At 43.4% G+C, this 20,483-nt stretch overlaps 1 protein-coding gene across 3 annotated transcripts in view; it reads left to right on the plus strand.

Moving 5' to 3' along the window:
* TRIM8 (tripartite motif containing 8) overlaps positions 1 to 19,987 on the plus strand; it is a 68,428-nt gene extending 48,441 nt beyond the window's left edge. For 2 of the 3 annotated variants that reach the window (XM_082224844.1, XM_082224843.1), the window contains exons 3-8: positions 8,660 to 8,755; positions 9,584 to 9,817; positions 12,394 to 12,425; positions 13,631 to 13,746; positions 17,409 to 17,981; positions 19,875 to 19,987. In XM_082224844.1, the coding sequence (XP_082080970.1) occupies positions 8,660 to 8,755; positions 9,584 to 9,817; positions 12,394 to 12,425; positions 13,631 to 13,746; positions 17,409 to 17,981; positions 19,875 to 19,912 (1,089 nt within the window). In that variant the 3' untranslated portion in view covers positions 19,913 to 19,987. Of the gene's footprint in view, positions 1 to 8,659; positions 8,756 to 9,583; positions 9,818 to 12,393; positions 12,426 to 13,630; positions 13,747 to 17,408; positions 18,823 to 19,874 lie in introns of those variants that run through there. The other variant, XM_082224845.1, reaches the window with a different exon arrangement.
* The last annotated feature ends 496 nt before the right edge of the window (positions 19,988 to 20,483 follow it).

Below are 20,483 nucleotides of genomic sequence, written 5' to 3' on the forward strand. Positions count from 1 at the left end.
TAAGGCACTGTTATACTACCTTAACAGCCATGGCTTCATAGTTTGTTCAGGGTGTTGTTCGGAGACCCCTATTTCCCTCACAATCCTTCTTCACAGGGAAGTGGGAATTGTAGCTCTGTGAGGGGAATAGGGGATTCCGAACAATTCACAGCACCCTTAACAAACAACAGTTCCCAGGATTCCTTATGAGAAGCCATGGCTGTTAAAATGTTAAAATAGTGAGTGATTTAAATGCATGGTGCAGGGGTGGCATAAGTGTATTTTTATCGCCCACAGTTCATGTATCTTCCTTGGAGGTTCTGCTTCATTTGCAACAACAGTATTTTCCCCGAGCTGTCAAAACACTTTGGGTGGTATTCAACAAAGTTTTACTGAGAGTAGACCTGCTGAAATTAATGTGTGGGGTCCATTCATCTCAGTGGGTGCTCGCTAAGTGAAGCTTAGTTGAATACCACCTAATAATGTACCTGAGGGAAATGTGATGCCCCCCTCAAATAGCACCTCCCTTGTTGTTATGCTTGCCATGTGGGAATGCGTGGGAATGTCATTGGTAATACAATGTTTCTTGTGAAATTAGTGATCAGCAATGCAGCTTCTCCTTCCCATGCCCTGCTTACCCTATTCTGTTAACTTCTTTATCATGTTTAATAATTATTTTCTTCAATGGAAGCTATCTGATTTCAGGCTGTGTAATTTCTCCTCTGCAATGCTTTCCCAGTAATACTGATTAAAATAGAAAAGCGCAGCAAGGCTTTTCTCCCCTTTCCCATCTCACATATTAGGTGAGCCTTTTTATTATTTAAAGTATTTGGTACAGGCTGGATCCTGGCTTGGTTCTTGAGTCATTTCTCCATCTCTCCCCTCCTCTTCCAATGCAGTTCCCCACCCTATTCCCAAGGGTCTCTCACCCCAGAAGCAGATTTTCAGGATATACAAGGGGCTGAAGTGGGGGAGGGGGGAGAGCAGGCAATCTTCATTTCATTCACAAAAAGAAAATCGGGTCTCAGACCACTTGCAGCTTTTTTCTCATATGCAAGTGTGCATTTCTAGGAAGGCTGTGGAAGGGATTGGGCAAAACAGTCGCACAACTATTGTCCTTGCAGCAAAACCTCCTCCCTTGGCATCACATGTGGGTGCAATATTATCACTGGAATAAGGGACCTCCAAAATGCAGAGGGCCTTTTGTTCTCTGGTAGATGAGATCCTACATTGCAAAACATTCTCCCTCTTCTATCTGTGGCCTCCAACATTAGGGGCAGGGATGCCTGAGGAGTGGTGCCTGGAATAGACTCCCCAAGTGCTGCAGATTTGTACCTCTCACATTTGCCTCTTCTATTTTAAAGCTTCTCTCGCTTTCTATTTTAAAGCTGCTTCTCTCCTGAGTGTCACAAATGCTGCGAGTACTTACACAAAGCATCAGTCTCTTAAAACTGAGAGAGAACCAGAGCCAAACATGGGATGTCCCTCTAATAAGGAACACTTGAGGTGGATGCGAAAGTATCACCTCTCGACCCTGTGCTTGACAGGAAAGCGAATGAAGCGTGGCCAGGGATTTTTTATTTTTTTTAGCATTGGCCCTTTTCTCAGCTCACATTTCCAGAAAGATGTTAAAAATTCAGATGTGCTCAAAAATGTTAAAAGTGAAGGTATGCGCCTGTTTCAAGTCGCCACCATATTTTATAGCCAGGCAGCGTCCATCTAATCCCTTTGTTTCTTCATTTATGTAACATTTTCGCTCCGTTTGGGGGTGGTTACGAGTCTTAACTGATTCATAGCTCAGCTTTTGCAGAGCTTATCTTAATTAACTAGCCGAGTAGCTGAGCTCTTGAAAACAGCTGTGGTTGCATGGAGCAACTTTGCTCAGGCAAAATGCATCTCTCATTTCTAACTAGCCAATGATATTGCCTGAGAATCCCTCGGTGCACAAACGCAGCAGCACTTTAGATAAAACATTCCAGAAGAAAATAGGGTGGGGGAAGCAGCAACCTAAAAAGCACTGGAGTAGGCAGATCTCCTCCTTCCTTAAGAAATAGAGTCTGTGAGTGTGCCTATTGTAGGGCAATGAAACAATCAAGAGCCCACCCAACTCCCATAGAGCTTTCTGCAACCTCCCAGCCATTTCCTGCTCCCAGGAGACCTGAGGTGCCTAGACCTTGAGGTAAAAGCAGAGGAAACGGGAGGGCAAACACCAAATTCTTTCTCCCTGCCTAAAGAGAAGATGGTGGCCTTCCTCTGCAGTGCAATTAATCCCCCTCCCATCTCCCCCTGCCTAGACCCAGAATTAATTACTTGATTATAAACCCCAAGTGGTAGTTAATAATAATCCCCTCAAAATTGGTCTTTGCTGTCATTTCCCCCCTCCCACAAACACTCTTGCCTGCTCCTAACCAGTTAACATTTCCTCCTGCTCTGTCCTTCCCCTGTTTTCATTAAAGGTTTGAAACTAGGCAGATTTTTTTTTCCTGAGGGGGATTAGGTGCACTGAGAGAATTAAGGGCAAACGTCTGTGGATTTTCTCTCTCTCTCTGTGAGCGTGCCCTTGGTGCAGCGTCTGGAGGTGCCCAGTACCGATCCTGTACTAGCAGCTTTTGGCTGGAGCCCAGCTTCTCCAAGCCAAGCTGTTGAGCAGATGATTCAAACTGAGTAGCCATTTTGGGATTGGTCAGTTAGGTCCAGCTTTCCGCCCTTCTCTCTTTTACAGAAACCCAGTATTTGAGGACAGAGTGTGTTTTCTTCATTTGATAATGGTTTTTAATGCACACACAACAACACACAAATTCAAATGCCCTTCCCCAAAAGCATGGGCAGAAAGATCTTTGCATGCCAACAAATTAGCATCAGTTCTACTGTCATTTGCATAGAGTAAGGCTTGCTACCACAGAGAAGAGAGAGTGAGCATTTGGAAGGGTTGGTTCTAAAATGCTTTGCCTTCTTCTGTATCTCTAGGTCTATGTATGCTCAGGTCTGTATAAATACTCTGCCACGGCCTCTGAAATAGTTTGGGTGGGCAGTGTTTCTGTCTGTCCTTCATTCGTTCCCCAACCCCAGAAATATAGTAAATATTTATCAGATCCGGGAGAAGTTATCTAATTAGGGAAAATGTGTTCTGCATGAAAATAAATCCAAATTCCTACCCTAAATAATCTAAACTGCACATTGAAAATTGGGCCGCAACACATTGGAGTAATCCTATTCCCATTGGGGAGCAGCAAGGTGTGCTTCTCCAACAAAGAGTAAACTATGCAGTGTCCTAACTGCCTCCTCAACCACTGATATGGGAGGTGCTCTGTTGGTTAATCATTAGATTAACCATTAGATGAACTTTTTTAAAAAAAGAAGAGCTTCCCCAACTGATTAGGCAGGTAGATTTTTTTTTTAAAAAAACCCTAATTAATTTAAAGATTAGTACCCCCAAAAAATCATATGTGGTAGGTGCTATTTTAGGAGAGGCATTTCCCCATCTTTCTCCCTGTGGAGGGAATGTTTCTTCCCTCCACTGTGCACATATAAAGTGTTGCCTAAAAAGCAAGAAACGTGTTCTTCTTTTGCAACTGTTGTTGTTTTCACTTATGTAATTTATGCAGAGTGGATTGATTTAAAACTCATACAATTAAGGAGTTAACTTCTTCAGTCAGATGATGGCTATTAAAAATAAAATAAGAATCCTGTGCTCTGAAGAAATCAAGCAGATCCTATCACCCACCACCATGTTTTATAAAGCACCCCAAATTCTTCTGTGTGCTGTTCAATGAAAATCTTAAGAGGATGATTCTCTGCCATTAGGTTCACACTCTGAATTTGGCCGATACAATGTGATGGCTAAAAGGGTGGGTAGATGGACAGAAGGGGAGGGAACGAAACAAAATATATAGATATTTGTTTATTTTGAAAAAAAGGATTCTTGATTGGTTCAGAGTTGCCTGAAAGCACATGATGAAGCTCCACCGCTTAAAGCTCGTGGAAGGCCTGGCTCTGCCTGGATAAGAGCTCTCTTGGGAAGTAGGTGTACGATGCTGCGACGTATGTGGAGGTGGAGTGGGCTGCAAGTTTAATAAATAGATTGTCCTTTCCCCCTGTTTTATGGGAGACAGAGTCTCCTACCTGCCTTATATATATTCAAATGCCCACATGTTTCCAGGATTCCAAGTTCTGTGTGTTCAGTGATCACAACACATGGAACAAATCCAGCCTTGCTTTTACTATACATGCTGCCTGTAGAACAGCTGTCAGGTGTGGTTGTTTTTTCCCTCATCAATGGATAGAAGCTAATCTATATAGCCATGTTAATCAACATTATCTCCTTGTATGACAGCCAGTGTGGCACATAGGATAAAGTGCCGGTTCTCTTTAATCTTGCCCTGCTTTCTCTTTGTCTTTGGAATTGGGAAGAGATTTTTTCACAAGGCAGGCTGAATTGTACGGCGTGGCTTGCTTATTTAAGCCACGTGGGATCTGTGCCACAAATCTTATTTATTCCCTGTGATGTGCCTTGGTCTTTCATTGTTGCCTAGTTAACCTAGTGAGTCAATCATACTATGATTATGGGAGCCGCTGTGATGTAAGGGATAGAATGTTTGGCTTGAACCAGGGAGACCTAGATTCATATCCCTGCTCTGACAAGAATCTCCTTGAGTGGCCTTGGGCACATTGCTGTCTTTTAAGTCTGGCCTGCCCCAGAGGGCAGTTGCAAGAATAAAATGTCCTTGGCTTTTTGGAAGAAGGGCAGGTGCAAATTAAACAAACATGTAAACTGCAATTATCCGCATGATAGTTGATCAGCAATAGCCACAGCAATTGGATAGAGCTTAATCATCATGTGAAATAATTGTTGATCAGTACCATAGCTGGACAATGTTATCTGGGACAAAGGTGTGCATTTTACTGTTAAGATTATACACCAAACACATTTGTTGATGCAGAAGATAAAGACTCTGCAGGGCTGGTTTATCTGGATCATTTATTATCACAAAAAGCTCATTTGCCAGAAATGAGATCAACTTCCCCTGCTGCATGAAGTCAACCAGGAAGCTTTCTCATCCGAAAAGGTGTTTGCCTAAAGCCCTTTCATCTCTCTTACGTCTTCCAAACCAGTGAAGATCCATTATAAATAATGTCCTTCCCCCACTCTTCAGAAAGGACTGAAAATGGCAATGTCTGGATTAATTTCTGCCCCATGCATTCATTGTGCCATTGTCAAAAGTGCCATTTTATTCCTCCCACCCTGGTCATTTCTCCAGATATGATATCTAGGCTGGATGAGGGCCCGGAAAAGCCAGCCTGGTGAAGGCAGTTAACTAAAAATTGGGCACAATATGGAAGTTGATACCTTCAGTTGATATTACACTAGAGCAGGCTTGCACAACTTGTGACCTAACAAACATGTATACTGATTCATGTTTGTGTCTGTAGAAGAGATGTTGAGTACCTGGTAGGCTAAATGGGTCACAAGTTGTAGAGGTCTGCACTGGGGGATATAAGCATTCCAATATTATTGGTCTCTTTGGTTGCTGTACTATCAGTAGTATATATTCCTTCCACCACTTAATCTTCCATGTTCCTTCATAGTGTGCTCCTTCCTTCCTTCCTTCCTTCCTTCCTTCCTTCCTTCCTTCCTTTTTGCCAGATCAATCTAAAATGTATTACTTGGCATTTCCTAAATCGTGCTGTTGATAGCCAGAGTCAAACTCTTCTGTTATTTACAATGGCTATCTTCTTAGGTGTGTCAGTAGTACATTCTTTTTAAAGTACTTTAAAAATGGCAAACAGCTATATGGTTTATTGATGTAAGAATCACGACAATAATAAAAAATCTCAAAAATTAAATACGAAGTAAAACTGAGGAAAAAGTTACATAAGCCTCAAACAGGACTGAGTCAAGCAAAATGAAAGCCGAACTCTTGTATATGTTACAGTATTGTCCATTGTGTTAATAATAACCTTGAAATAATTAACTGAGAGAGCATGAGACTGTTTTTTTTAAAAAAAATGTTTTAGATATGTGTTTGTTTTGTTTTTAAGTGTATTGGCTTCTGTTCAACGTAGTGCTAAGATTATGGTTTCTTCAGTGCAAGGATTTTCCTTATACCACAATAATTTATTTCCATCTCCTCCACCAATGCGCTCCACAATCTGTTTTAGGGGTTATTCCAACCTTCCAGAGCAGACTCGGAGGACTGTGGGGGGCACATGCAGTGGGAGTAGAGAAGGATATTCCCATTGGATTAGTGAGAATTCTTGTAAGGGCTTCTGCCACTGCAACTACTTAGTTGATTAAGGCCCATTATTTTGCTAATTTGTTGCTGCTTGCTGCCCTTGACTCCTGGGCGGGAGGAGGGGTCAGATAGAAATTAAATAATTAAAATATTTCTAAATATATTAAGAAAAGTATGAGTGAGATACCTCTCAGGTTTTCTCACACTGAGATTCATACTTTTCCATTTTTGATTGAGAAACCCATGGCATTAACACACAACGATTAACACATCTCCAGCATGGAATAGAATTGCCAGTCTACAAGCATGCTTGGGAAAGGTGAGGTTGGTGGGTAGAAACTTTTGCTGTTACTCTCTGAACATGATAAACTAAGCTTGTTCATGGCTTTGGGGATGGCGTTAAAAACACATTTATTCAGGAATTGATTAGACCTTGTTAAGGATGCAATCGATAATCGCAGAGGTGTCCCAGGAACTATAGGATACTGTGAATCTCCCTCCACAGTCAAAGGGGGAACTGCATTTCTAGAGGTCCTTTCTGGATGACTTCAGAAATTTCTGAGATTGTAGCTGTGATGGGGGTGGGGCTTTAGCTTGTGTGGATGTCTGCTCAACAGGATCCTTGTCTCCCTCATAGTACCAAACAGAACCAGAAACCACTGGCATGAGAACATACCGTACCTAGTTAATTCCCTTGCTTAAGAGGCAGTTGAAGGGAACAAAAAAAGGACAGAAGCAGGGGCTTAGGAGATGGAGTGTACCTCTGTTGTTGATCTCCCACAACTGCCACCAGAAGGGTTGCTCTGCTTCTGGTCTTGAGCCAGTTACTCTGGCTTCAAGGGATCAGAGATGCCTTTTTAAGGGAATGGGCTAATGGTTAGAAGATGCCTTCAGTCTGATCCAGCATGGTATCCAACACCAAAAGGGAGATCTCCCAAGTGAGGAGTGCAGGCCCTCCATCTTCTCCAAACTGGCTACACCACTGGCCATTATTGTTTTCCCTAGGTTATTTTTGTGGCTAACAAGAAATTTGTTGCTAACAAGAAAACAAGTTTTTGAGGGGCTTGAGGGGATGGGAAGTTCAGGATCAAGAAGTCTCAGAGTTCTCCTCATGACATTGTAGCTCTCTAGGTATGTTTTTGAAAGCTCATGTAGGGAACTAGCCAGGAAACGATTGACGCTGCATATTTATAACACAGGATGGTCCTGAAAAGGCAGCTCATGTGTCTTCTATAAACTTTATTCTTTTTTGGAGCTTGGGGAGGGAGACTGCTTTCCTTGTTCTTGTAATGTCACAGTGGCTGTGTGTGGGCATCGCGATGCACCATAGTTTATGCTTTAGCGTGGACATGCAGGTGTCAGGAGCCAGAGTCAGATGTAGGTCAGCGATAAAAGAACACAGTGTTGGTGATGTTAACTCTTTAACGAAGAAACCAAAACAGCACAGGCTTAGTGATCCCAGCAACTCTTCCCAGTAAGTCTTGAAGTAAGTCTTGACACCCAATGAGGCAGTTGCAAGGACTGAAGGTTCGCACCTTCCCACAGCTGCCTAAGTCCCCACCTCTCCAGGGTTTTTTCCAAGCAACTGGGGACAGTGTTTGCACGCAACAATCTCTCCTCTGCTCTTTTCATTTCTGTGTGTGTTGTGAGAAACCGGGGGGGGGGGGGGCTTGCTGCAGCAGGAAGGGGAGACTCCCTGGATTCTTCAGCAGCCGGCCTCATCCCTGTCTCCTGGCCCTCCTCCTCTCCAGCCTCTAAATCAGGACTGCTCTCTGCCTCAGGCTCTTCCTGCTCACTAAACCCTGTTGCCTTTGGACACCTCCTTCCTTCTTTCTGCTCCCTTTTCCCCCTCTGACCACTCATGGTCATCCCACCACCAGTCTCCTGGCTCTGAGCCTTCTTCCCCTTGGGGTTCCCTTGGGGGTTTCCCAGCTGGTGCCTCCCACTACTCTGCCTCCAGCCAATCCATGACAGCGAATGACTCTTGTTTCACTGTTTCGCCCAGCAGGAGAAACAAGCAACAAAGCCAGACTTCACACTCTGTTCAAAGTGGTTTATTTTGCTACAAGCAAGTTATGATGTGAAGCCAAGCTTTTGCTCTTCGCTCCCTTTCATAGTTTGTTTGAGGGTTTCCTGGCATGGACATTAACGCTAAACCTGGGCAACACTGTTTGTTGCTCCCACTTGCGCAAGGAGAGGAACAAAGCAGTAGTGCTAGTCAATGGGTTTCTGTGAAGAGTGAGAGCTAAGAGTTCTAGAAGACATTTTGACTTATGACTCTCACTGAAAGTGTGAGATGCAAACTCCATTTAATACATTACATCAAAAGCGGTAATGCATAAGTTATTTTAAAATTATCCTGCTTCCAGGTAACTTGTAAGCCAGTTCTGGAACACACTTTTTCTGACTCTTGATTGTCTTTCCTCTGTTTGTCCCTTTTCTTGCAGAAGATGCTAGTGAAGCAGCAGGACCGCCTGGAGGAACGCGAACAAGACATTGAGGAACAACTCTACAAGTTGGAGTCTGACAAGCGGCTGGTTGAAGTAACTTGGATTTCTCTCTTCTCCCCTCCCCTCCCTGATGTTAGATGCAAGAAGGATGCTGGGCTGCAATTACCCACCAGTCAAGAAAATGACTTGATAGAGGAACTGGGAAGGGAGAAAGTTTCAGCCAGCATAGTAATAATGGAATCCTAGGTTATAAGACCTTATTCCATCAGAATGACTATTTAAAGGGCCTGTCTTCTGTAGCTGCTAAGCAAACCCAGTAGCCAAAGTTTAAAGGACACAAGGGTGTGAAGTCTTTGGCAGAGAGAGCAAAAATGGCTGACTCTGCAAGCATCTCTCCATACAGCTGTAAATCTAAGAACTTGCTTTGTTCAGCAGGGACGGACCTCTCAAGGTTTGGTTCCCATCATCCTATCCCTCCTGGTGCCTTACTTAAGTAACCCTACTTTCTTCTTCTGTGATGAGGAACAAAGACCAAGAGTCCTCACTCACAGCCTCCTTCGAGTTATCATATACCCCATTCTCTTCCTGGTTGCCTGGTGTTCCCTCTGCAATGGCTACTAGTTTAGTTTCCCCCAAGCTGGATAGCCACTCTATCCTGTTCCTTTACTGAACAACTCTGTATTCTTGTGGCTCCCTCCTAGTCTGATCAAAGCAAAGTCAGTAACCTATGCTTTTTTGTTCTTCAGAAAAAAATGGAGAGCCTGCGTAGGTGCCCTAGGCATAGCTACTGCATAAAGGAACACCAGTCATTTAGTTTCAGAGTGCATCCTCCCCACCCAGCCTCAGTCACAAAAGATAAAGCAAGCAGGTATGAAGGGAGGCTAACAAGAGGCATTTTTCTTCCCCCTTCTATACCACCAGGAGAAGGTGAACCAGCTGAAGGACGAGGTGCGCCTGCAGTATGAGAAGATGCACCAGATCCTTGAGGAGGATCTGCGCAAGACGATGGAGATCCTAGACAAGGCCCAGGCAAAATTCTGCAACGAGAATGCTGCCCAGGTGCTGCACCTCAGCGAGCGGATGCAGGAGGCCAAGAAGCTGCTCAGCTCCGTTCAGGTCATGTATGACAAGACCGAGGACATCAACTTCATGAAGGTGAAGTGGGGGGTGTTTGGGGAAGGGGAGGGTCTGGTGGAGCACTTGGCAGCAGGGATAAGGGAAGGACTTGGAGCTTATGTGACAACCCCGACCCCAAAATGGCCGCTGCCATATGCCTCAGCTTGACACAGCTTCACTTTCATCCACAGAAATGGAAGCTTCTGCTTTTCCCTCCTACCTCCCATGAATTAATTAACTGTTTGGCACAACTTGGGAGTCCCACTCATTCCCTACACTTGGCTACTTACCTGCCTAAAGAGCGACATGAATGTTGTCTCTTGTGTGGCTAAATTGAGCCCGTAAGGATGACCAAGCTTCAGAGGAAAAAGCTCAACCCAGGGTAGTTTCGTCTTCCAAAAGGTCTCAGAGATGCGGAGTAATGTTTATTTGTCCGGGTTACTTCTTGTTTTCTACTTGTGTGTAGATACTTAAGAACATCATGCAAACTCTGTGTGCCTTGTGACATTTTAAATTGTCATACTGAAATTGTGGAAGAACTGATTGGAAAAGGATTGGGCACCCCTTTCTTTCCGTGTTACTGAGAGCAGAGAGGTATTGGACATATAGCAGGGAGACTCAGGTTCAAATCCCCCCCTTGACCTTGAGCCGTTCACCATCTCTGAGTCTAACCCACTTCACAGAGTTCTTCTGAAGAGAATACAGGAAAACTCAGTGTAGGCTGCCCTGAGCTCTTTGGAGGAAGTGGTGGCAAGCAGCACATTATCAGACATGTGGAGCTGGCGGAGATCTCAGGGCATAGCCTTGAATGCATATTATGCAGCATTCAGGCTGAAGCTAAGGCAGCCTGGCCAGGCAGTGCCTGGAGCCCTAAGCCTAATCTACCTCACAGGAATGTTATTTAGAATAAGGAGCATCTGGCAACCCAAAGTTAAGGATTAAACTAGGGAGGTGTGCTAGCTGCTATAAGAAACACCAAGCATTTAAAGCTGGGGGAGGGGGATGATATATATATATGGATGGTTACTACTTTGGAGTTAAGTTCCACCAGGGAAAAGGTCAACATTTCTTAGGTTCAGGAAGATGGGTGCAATTTTAGGTGCTGCTTTGTATAACATGTCATACTAGGAGATTTCCCTTGCAGCTGGTGGGGCACCGACATGTCCCCCAACAGGTTTCCCTTTCTGGATTCCTAAACTGAATCTTGTCATGTCATGCAGCAGGCTAATGAATACAAGGGGCATCTCAACTTGTGCTCTGGTGTAAGATATTGCTGAGCAACCCCCGCTCGGGTTAATCTCCCCATCACATAGACCAGATGGCCCACTCCTCATTTTAGAAAGACGATATGCCCTTGACCCCTTGAACAGTGCTGTCTGTCAAAAAGAGGCTTTCCAAGTAAATCTCAGCAGCTGATTGGCAGGGTATTTACACCCTACTGGAGTATATCCCTTTAGCTGAGCTGATCCACCAATGTTGGCCTAATTGTGCTTCAATAAATATCCAGAACCTGGAGTGGTAGCCTGTAGCAAATGTATTTTTTATTTTTATTTTTTGCCAGGGTGCAATATAGCTATATAAAATGGCCTTTGAGCTGGAGGACAGAGTTTTTTGTTGGCATTGTTCTGACAGTAGGGAGATGACATGAGGCTAGAGTGGTGGAGGGAAATGAAAGCAATAGCCTCTGTAATCTTGTGCTTCAGAGTTAGTGGTTTGTAGCTAAAGTGACAAGTTAAAGTCTAGAATCAAGATGCTGATTTAACGATGTTGTGGGGGGGGGAGCTGAAGTTCCCATAATAATAATAATAATCATCATCATCATCATCTGAATTAAAGACTTACAAGGCAGTTTCTGCCTGGCACACCTGGTTGCTTTAGAGAGCATACTCACAAGACGAATAAAAATGGCCCTTCTAGTTCCACCTTTGTTATCCTGGAGGGCTGGAGCCAAGCCATAAATTACTCAGAAAAATTCTTCAAAGTGGCAGCATTTATTTTGCTTTTGTTAAGGTGTTGTGCACTGCTAAGGACTGAGCTTGAAATCTGGTGGCAGATGCTTCCATTCAACAGAGGGATGCAAATGTGTTGTTTGAGTCTCAAATAATGGACTTTTGGTATAGTAACAGCAGCTTAGCATTACATAGTACTTCAGAGTGGATTACATATATTATCATTACAACGTTTTTACAACAGCCCTGTAAAGCAGCTCAGCTTTATCTACCTTTAGTTCATTATAAGGAGCTGCATAATTCCGAGACTAGTGACCTACATGGCTCAGTACTGCAGCCCTGACTGGCCTTGGACTTCAGGGCCTTGGCTTTGCCAGCCTTAGCCTTGTTACCTAAGATCCTTCTGCTGCAGATGCAGGGGCTGAATCTGGGACCTATGTGCTTTGCTCTGAGCTGTGGCCTCTCTCAGATAGTGCTGCTGTACAGTGTGTGGCTGTTTGTGAGGATGGGTGGTTGAGTAAGAGGGATGTCCTTCATATGAAATCAATGAGGGTGCGAGGGAGATGACAGAGAAATCTACAGAAATGGGGAAAGGTGCTGCTGCTGTGCCACAAGAGGTCTGCATGACTTACAGCTTCTGATTCCATTTTCTCTATTGCCTCCTAGAATACCAAGTCGGTGAAAATCTTGATGGATAGGTAAGAAATCAATTTCCTGGCAGTCTGGGTTTGGATGAAGGAGGCTGCATTTCTATGATACAGCTAATCTAGAGCATCTTCTTTGGGGAGAGCAATAGGTATCAAAAGGAGTGTTTTGTAGACACCTTAAGCTACTGTTCCTCCCACGGCATTTGGGAAACCTTGCGATAGAGTTCCATCAGACTGTGGTCTACTTCATTCGGGTGGTCCCCAGCATGTCTAAAAAAACAACAGGTAAAGGCTGTGGTACGTAGGTGGTCTGTGGACAAATGCCAGCTCCCTCGGCCTGAAGCGAGATGAGCACCACACCCTATAGTCACCTTTGACTGGACTTAACCATCCTTAAAAATCATACAGCGTCTAGCATTACAATTGCTGCAACAGACAGAAAAGTCATCAAGTGGGGGAGGAGTTTGGGAACTGCTGCTTTATTGGGGAGTTACAGTCTTGCTAGAAGTAGGGATGAGGTGCTACTGCTGAATTCTAGTGTTTATATCTTGAGCTCAGCACAGTGCTGAGAAAACAAGAAGAGAAGAAGCCTTATTTACTGTGAAGGAATTAAGATGCATGATCTGTTCAGCTTTCTGAAAGAAAGCTGAGAGATAAATGGATTATAATGCCTAGCCACTTCCACAGGTAGAAAATACTTGGTACTAAAGGTATATTTTCATGAATTGGAGGGAGATGAGATGAGAACTGATTGACGAGCTGTGCAAAATCCAGTTAAGAATCAGCACAACGTTTTCAGGGGCAATTCTAACCTGCAAGACAGGTTGTTCACACTTTGTAAGAATCTAGTTGACCAAATCTCACCTCTAAAAGAGTGTATCTTCTTGAACTGCACTCAAGTCATGCTTCTGTCTTATCTGTGGGTCCTGTGTTACTTAGCTGTAGGCAATGTGTGTGCAGTAGTGGCGGGGGGGGGGGCGTACAGCATAGCAATGCAAAATAAAAGTAAAATAAAACTGTGTTAGTGAAACTAGGTGATTTTGATCAGTATTAATGACAGGAAAATGTTGAAAGAGAATATGGTAGTGGTGAATGGAATCAAAGCGAGTAATGTGGCGCAACACAAAGTCAAGGAAAGAACCAGTTGCCCAACTCAGAAGGGAATTGCAATCTACTTTCCAACAGATAGTAGAAGGAGGAAAGTCAGTACAGTACTTCAGTCTGTAATGTAATATAATGCCCCCCCTTTTTTAAAGGACCCAGAACTGCACAGGAGGCAGCCTGCCCCCTCCCAAGATTGGCCACCTCAATTCCAAGCTCTTCCTGAATGAGATTGCCAAGAAGGAAAAACAGTTGCGGAAGCTTCTGGAAGGTGAGTGATGTCTCTCTTGACCCTTCCATCTCCTAGGCACACCTGAACCCAGGAGGGAATGTTCTCATGTGTCTTTGTATACGATACACAGCCTTGGTGTTGCTGGTCAGAGTGGTGCTTTGAACTAGAAATCCAAATATCATTGAAAGGGTGAGGGTGGGAAAGGTAGGGAGCGGATGTTCCATGTAATGGTTTTCTCAGGGGCCAAGTTTATTTTTCTGTATGTTAATTGTTTGAGATCAGTCTCTTGGATTTGACCATTACTTGTCACCAGCTAGCTACCCTGAGATTAAGGCAAATGATAAAAAACCCAGAAAATTCTGCAGTCACATGTAATTTCTTCTATATATATGTAAAAGTGAAGTAGGAAGTAGCAGTGCTGGAATAAATCAGACTGTCTTGAGCCTCCCCAGCCCCTAGGCGCATGGCTTTCAAAGCAGAGGAGAGTGATCCTAAAAGGGTATGGGCAGTTTGTTAAGGTTAGTTCTTCTTACTCCTGCAATGCGGTTGATCCCAAAGTAATCTTGGGGCAATTTATGATCTCTGATTAGGAAGGAAGGTTTTTCTTTGTCTTTGTCTTGTTTTTGGTACCTGTCTTTCAAATCAGGAACAGTTGGATGTTACACTTGGAAATACTTGGATGATGTGTTTTCATGACTTAGAGAAACACATCATGTCCAGGTTTGCAACCTTCAACTCTGATATTTCAGGCTAGATGTCTTCCTCCTCCCCCAATGGACGGTGTTGCCTCTGACTTCTCATTGTCCCTTGCAGCCCCGCTCTACTTGGAAGTACTGTCCACTAAATCTTTGGGAAGGACTTACTTCCAATTAACAAATTGGATTCTTAAGCATATTCGCTTGCGGCATTTTCAGGGGCTCACTCGTATGTAACATGGCATAAGTTCTCAGCCATAGCCTTCCTCTTTTGGTCTCTGTATTTCCTCTGTATTTCTTTCTGTGTGACCAAATACAATCCCAGTGCCTGTCAGGAAAGCTCTTAACTCTCTGTAAGAAACCTTAAATGTACATGCTGTTTTCAGCGTGACTGTGACTCAGCAAAGCTAGTACTCTTGTCAACCCCCTCTTAAAAACACTTTCACTTTTGGGTTGCAGTAACAAAAACATCACAGGCAGCACATGGGAGGGGAAAACATTGCTCTATAAGTTGGCTGTAGTTTGGCTTCAGCTGGAGTGCTTTTCCATTTTTGAAAGGGATTCAGTGTGTGTGTGTGTGTGTGTGTGTGTGTGTGTGTGTGTGTGACTGTGGGTTAAGCATGCAAAGAAAAGATAACACAGCTGAGCTTGACACAAAGAAGGCTTTGGATATGGTATTAGATTTGACGCCCAAAATAGTGGCTGTTGTGAAGAAGGTGGTGAATGGGCTGTATGCCAGGATCGTAATGCTCAGGGGTGGGAAACCTCAAGCTCTGGGGGCTGGATGTGGCCCTCCAGACCTTTCTAATGGCACTTGGGATTCTGCCCCCACCCATAGCCCTCACTGCCTCGACATTTTCTTTTAGTGTTTCTGCTTAGGTAGACTATATACTCTCCCGGAGGGAGAGAGGTGTGGCTGGGCATATAAAGTGTTTTATTTGTAGAGAAAGCTCTGGCTCTTGTGTGGCTGTAATGTAGACAGTCACACCCATTGCTCTGCCCACTTTTGCCTTTGGTTCCGCCTACCCCTGGCATGCCGTGCCCCTCCCCACTGAAAGAATGCCCAAGGAGGAATGCAGCAGCAGCCCTCTGGCTATGCACAGTTCCATGGAGGTAAGTCCCACTGAGTTCAAAGGGACTTACTTCTGAGTAGGCGTGTATAGGATTGCAGTGTGAGGCTAGGATAAGAAGCAGGGGTTTCAAACTGCAGCCTTCCAAATCTAGGATAAATATTGAAAGCGCGGGGGGGGGGGGGAGAGAACCCTCCTGAATTCAAAAAGCAGTTTGGCAGTAAATCTATTTCCCTTCAGCAGAGATAGAGCTTCCTTCCCTGGGAATTTTGAAGAATAAGATGAATGGAAATCTGTCAAAGGTGGTTTAAATCTATGGATATCAGGGAATTGGAGTCAGCTCCCTGATTCTCTGAGTCTACAAAGAGAATAGCCTGTGCTGAAAATGTCTTATATTCCAAGTTGATGATCAAGAAGCCTTTGAGAAGGTACTAAATATGAGCATTGGTCTGCAACTAGTTTTGCCAAAGGGTGAAAAAGTGCAGGGCAAGCACCAGGCTGGATAGCAGAACAACCAAGAATAGATTGGTAATTATTGCAGGAGATTAAAAAAAAGGGAAAAAAGAATGACTATTGTGGAACAAGAAGTTACAATGTTTTAATGAAGCTTTCTCCAACCCAAAGCACTCCAGGTGTTTGGGAGTGCAGTGACATTAGCCCTAGACAGCACAGCAGCTGTAATCAAAAATATGTTGAGGACCCAAGGTGGAGGAGAAATGGCTTGATGGGTCAAAAAGGGAATGATCTTCCAGGCAGAGGGAGCAAGCAACATCTCACAAGGTTTGAATATGAGATTGGGAAAACAAATGGCAGGGCTCATAGAACTCTAGTTGGCTCTAGAGGTATCTTGGTGTTTGCTTGCCTGACATCACCACCAGAGTTCCTTAAAATCCTGGTCTGGATTTTCAGCCATATGTGGACTTGAAAAATTGAATTGCACATTAAGCTTCACCTGCCAAAGAAACTGCAGTGAGAATCCAGCTCAGCTTTGTCTTCTCCAGGTGTTGTAGTTCTCTCCACCCCCTTATCCCTTGGTTTCTTAGCCCCTGGACTCTGCTAAATTACTCCACTAATAATACAGAGCATCCCAAGTCTGGACTTGCCTAGCAAGCAGGGTGTGAGGTAATTCTTGACTGGCAGAAGACACTTAATGCAATCAGACATTCACCTTGTGCCTCCTGTGGCTGGAATAGGCCAGGGGGTGGGAAATTAGGGAAATGGTTAAAGGGTTGTGGCTATAAAGCTTCACCTTTGAGCTCCTGGGATAGGTGCATCAAAAACACCTCCAACTCAATTATGCAAATACAAGAAGCAATACAATTAGCACCATCTTCAGATTTTTGGCTCTAGACAGTGGATATGCCATTTTGTGAAACTTGTCTTTTCTGTTCATTTGTTTAGTGTAAGAACTGAAGGCTGGCAGGCAGTTCTGAGTTCTAAAACAGGCAGGGCCTAGGATGTTGCCTTTTTCTGTAGCGTTTGGCACTATGCAGGTCTTCTCTGCCAGATTATAGAGGACATTATGTGGTCACAGATTTGCTGGTTCCACATGCCTCTGAAGGATCATTCTCTGACATTTAGTACTTGGTGAGTTTATCCTAAAACAAAACCCCTTAACTTACTTCCATGCCGGGTTTGTTTACATAGTGGAAGAACTAAGAGAACAGTGAGCAAAATGCCAGGAAAATCTGTAAATGATTGGCGACTCTCTTCCCCAGCTTGTGTTCTTGTGCTTTTTAGTATGTGGTTGTGAGGACAGACCTTATACTTTGACTTTCTCAGCCGAGGCCTATATTGCTGCATGGAAAACTGGGCAATTGGATCTCTGCCGGAGGAGGGGAGCGGGGTGTTGCTTCTAGTTGGCTCACGGAACTTGGAAAAGAGGGCTGCCTTCTTGCTCAAGGTGACAGCACATTGTCTTCTCTGTTTCCTTCAGGTCCCTTCAGCACCTCGGTGCCGTTCCTGCAGAGCATCCCTATGTACCCTTGCAGCGTCAGTAATTCAGGAGCCGAGAAGCGCAAGCACTCCACAGCTTTCCCGGAAGCCAGCTTCTTGGAGCCCTCCTCGGGACCTGTGGCCAGCCAGTATGTGAGCCAGGGGGCTTCGGCTGCTGAAGGCCAGTCTGCACAACCCATGGTGCCTTGTAGCTCCACCCAGCACATAGTAGGACTTCCCAGTGGCCCCCAACCAGTTCACTCTGGCTCGATGTTCAACCCTTCTCACTACCCCAACAGCACATCATCTCAGCAGTCTGTGCTGTCTCAGTATGGTGGGCGCAAAATCCTTGTCTGCTCGGTGGACAACTGTTACTGTTCCTCAGTATCCAATCACAGCGGGCATCAACCGTACCCACGGTCAGGCCACTTTCCATGGACAGTGTCGTCGCAGGAATATTCCCACCCCCTCCCACCTGCTCCCTCCGTACCTCAGTCGCTTCCGGGATTGGCAGTGAGAGAATGGATTGATGCATCTCAGCAACATGGACGCCAGGATTTCTATAGAGTTTATGGTCAGCCTTCCACCAAACACTATGTCACCAGTTAACCATCTGGTTTGGATAGAATCTTTACTGATTTTTGAAAGTTTTTTTGGTTTTTTTTTAAAATCTAGCTTTTGTTGTCGTTGTCGTTTTTAAATCAAACCCATTTCCATTATTCCCTATCACTTGCCAGAATCTGAGAGGGGCATTGCTGTCATCTCTGTCTTTAATTTAATTTTGTTTTTTAAAATCTTCCTTTGTATCAGGATGGGCGGGAGGGTGGGGGAAGCTGTGGGAAAAAAATTAACAAGGATATCAATCAAGCATCTATTTCTGGATCATGTGACATTGCTACTTTCCGGTTTGGAAAACTTTTAAAGGGACAGATGATCCTTTTCTATTTCAAAGTCTCTGGGCTCTTTTGGTTTTGCTTTTTAAAATTCTTTTTCGCCTCCCATTTTTTTAAGAGGAGAAAATTTCTATCATTGATTCATTAAGAAATGACATTTGTAGATTTTTTTTTAAGGCTGATTTTTTTTGTGTTAAAAGACCACGTATCGTGCATATTGGCATTTTTTTTCCTTCTTTCAGAGATTTGTAAATACACAATGGCAGGAAATGAAATGCACAAAAAAAGGGAAAAGAAACTTTTAAAAAAAGAAATAAAAAAAATCTGTTTTAGTTTCCAGGAGGGAAGTGTGTGTGTCAAGATGCACACATTCCTTCCTGTGTTTCGTTGATGCAACTTCCTCTAACAAGCACTTTGTATTAAAAAAAGTGGACTTCCTGTTATAAGGTGCAGGTATTTATTCTGTAACCAATTTTAGAACACACACAAAAAATATTCAAATAAATGTGATCACTTAGTGCACATGCTTTGTTCTGCTTTGCCTCCGCGGGCACTATTTCAACCAACGCCTCGTCTGGGAACAGGAAAATGTTACTCAAACAGAAAACTGACAGCATTTAAGAATAGTTCGCACTCTGCTTTATGTGCTCCCTTTGGAATAATCTCAATTAGAAATGCAAGCACCAGGTAACTGTTGAAGAAGGCTAGTCAAATATGCTGCACAATATCCTGCACCTTCTGTAGTAAATCAGGAATATAGTTCGGATGTTATCATTGAATTGAACATGAATTGGTGTACTGCAGAAGAAAAGGTATATGTAACTTACGGGTATTTAGAAATAAGATGCACATCATGTGACAGATGGGTTCTTATACTCCTCACCTGCTAGGCCTTGGTTAAAAAATGTGAGACTCAATTAAATTAAGAAAGATGTAGCTCTTCATATAGGATATTTTGGCCAGTGCATTGCAGTGCAGTATATGTCTCACACTTTGGTTTCCCAAACATCTCTTCTTTCATTTAAAACACCATTTTCTAATTCATTTGGTAGCATTGTTTGCAAAAGTTCATGGCTATACTAGAGATGCAGTTTTTAAACCATTAATGAACATTAATGTATAGCTCTGTTGTACGATAGGTAGGATACAGTCTCATGTACCCTGTCATCAAACACAGTGAGTCTTACCTCTGGGTGTATTTGCACTGGATTGCACTATTGGTCAATCTTTTTTTTTTTTTTTACCTGGAGTTTAAATTCACCATCCCATTGAACTCCAAGTACAAAACAATTCCTTTTAACCCCTGCTTTTGCTTCTGCAACATTTTTTTTTTTGTCAAAGACAAATGATTGGGGCTGAGAGAGAAGTGATTTACCCAAGGCCATAAATAGTAAGCATGGGTAAGTAAATAGGTATTGGTGGGGACTGGACCCTAAACATCAATTGCTATAATCATCCACATCACCCTCGCAATCCCAATTCCCCTTCCAAAACTACATCCTCACTTTCATTTTCCCCCTCTGCTTTCTCTACACAAAAGAAAGAAAATCACCCCTTTTTTCTCTCTCATGCAGGTCCATTTCCCCATCAGCAGCCAGATCCTATGCATTAACGCCTGGGCCTCTGTTATCTTCCTTCCATCTGCAGTGTAAAAGAGTAGGACAATAAAGACAATAAAAATTCAAAATATGTGCAGCCAATGAATTTGGAGTCACACCAGTGCCAGAATCAACCAGCCTGTCTGCCTGACTCAACAATGGAAGCACCATGTGGCACTCATGGTCTGTAGAAATAGGCAGAGAGAGTGAACCAATTTTATGCGCTGAGTTTCAAGCATCCTGTTTTTATTTAGGTTTTGTGCATGCACATTGACTTTGAATGGTTTGATTCACCCTAAAGAACAAATTACAGTATCATTTTTTGTTTGTTTTTTGCCCTCAAAATGGCACTTAAGTATGCCACTTTTGAATCAAATTGCCTCATCATACAGTGATACATTATTATTATTATTATTTATTTATTTATTTATTTATTTATTATTAATATTATTACACTTATGCTGTTTGACTGTGCTAAAATCTAAGCGGTTTATAAGAAATATTGAAAGGCTATAAATAAAAACAGTTATAATTTTTTTTTCAAGATAATTAAAATGAACAGTAAGACATATTAAAACGTGGCTA

The sequence above is a fragment of the Podarcis vaucheri genome (genome assembly GCF_965113315.1).
Source record: "Podarcis vaucheri genome assembly, chromosome: 5".
Taxonomy (NCBI): domain Eukaryota; kingdom Metazoa; phylum Chordata; class Lepidosauria; order Squamata; family Lacertidae; genus Podarcis; species Podarcis vaucheri.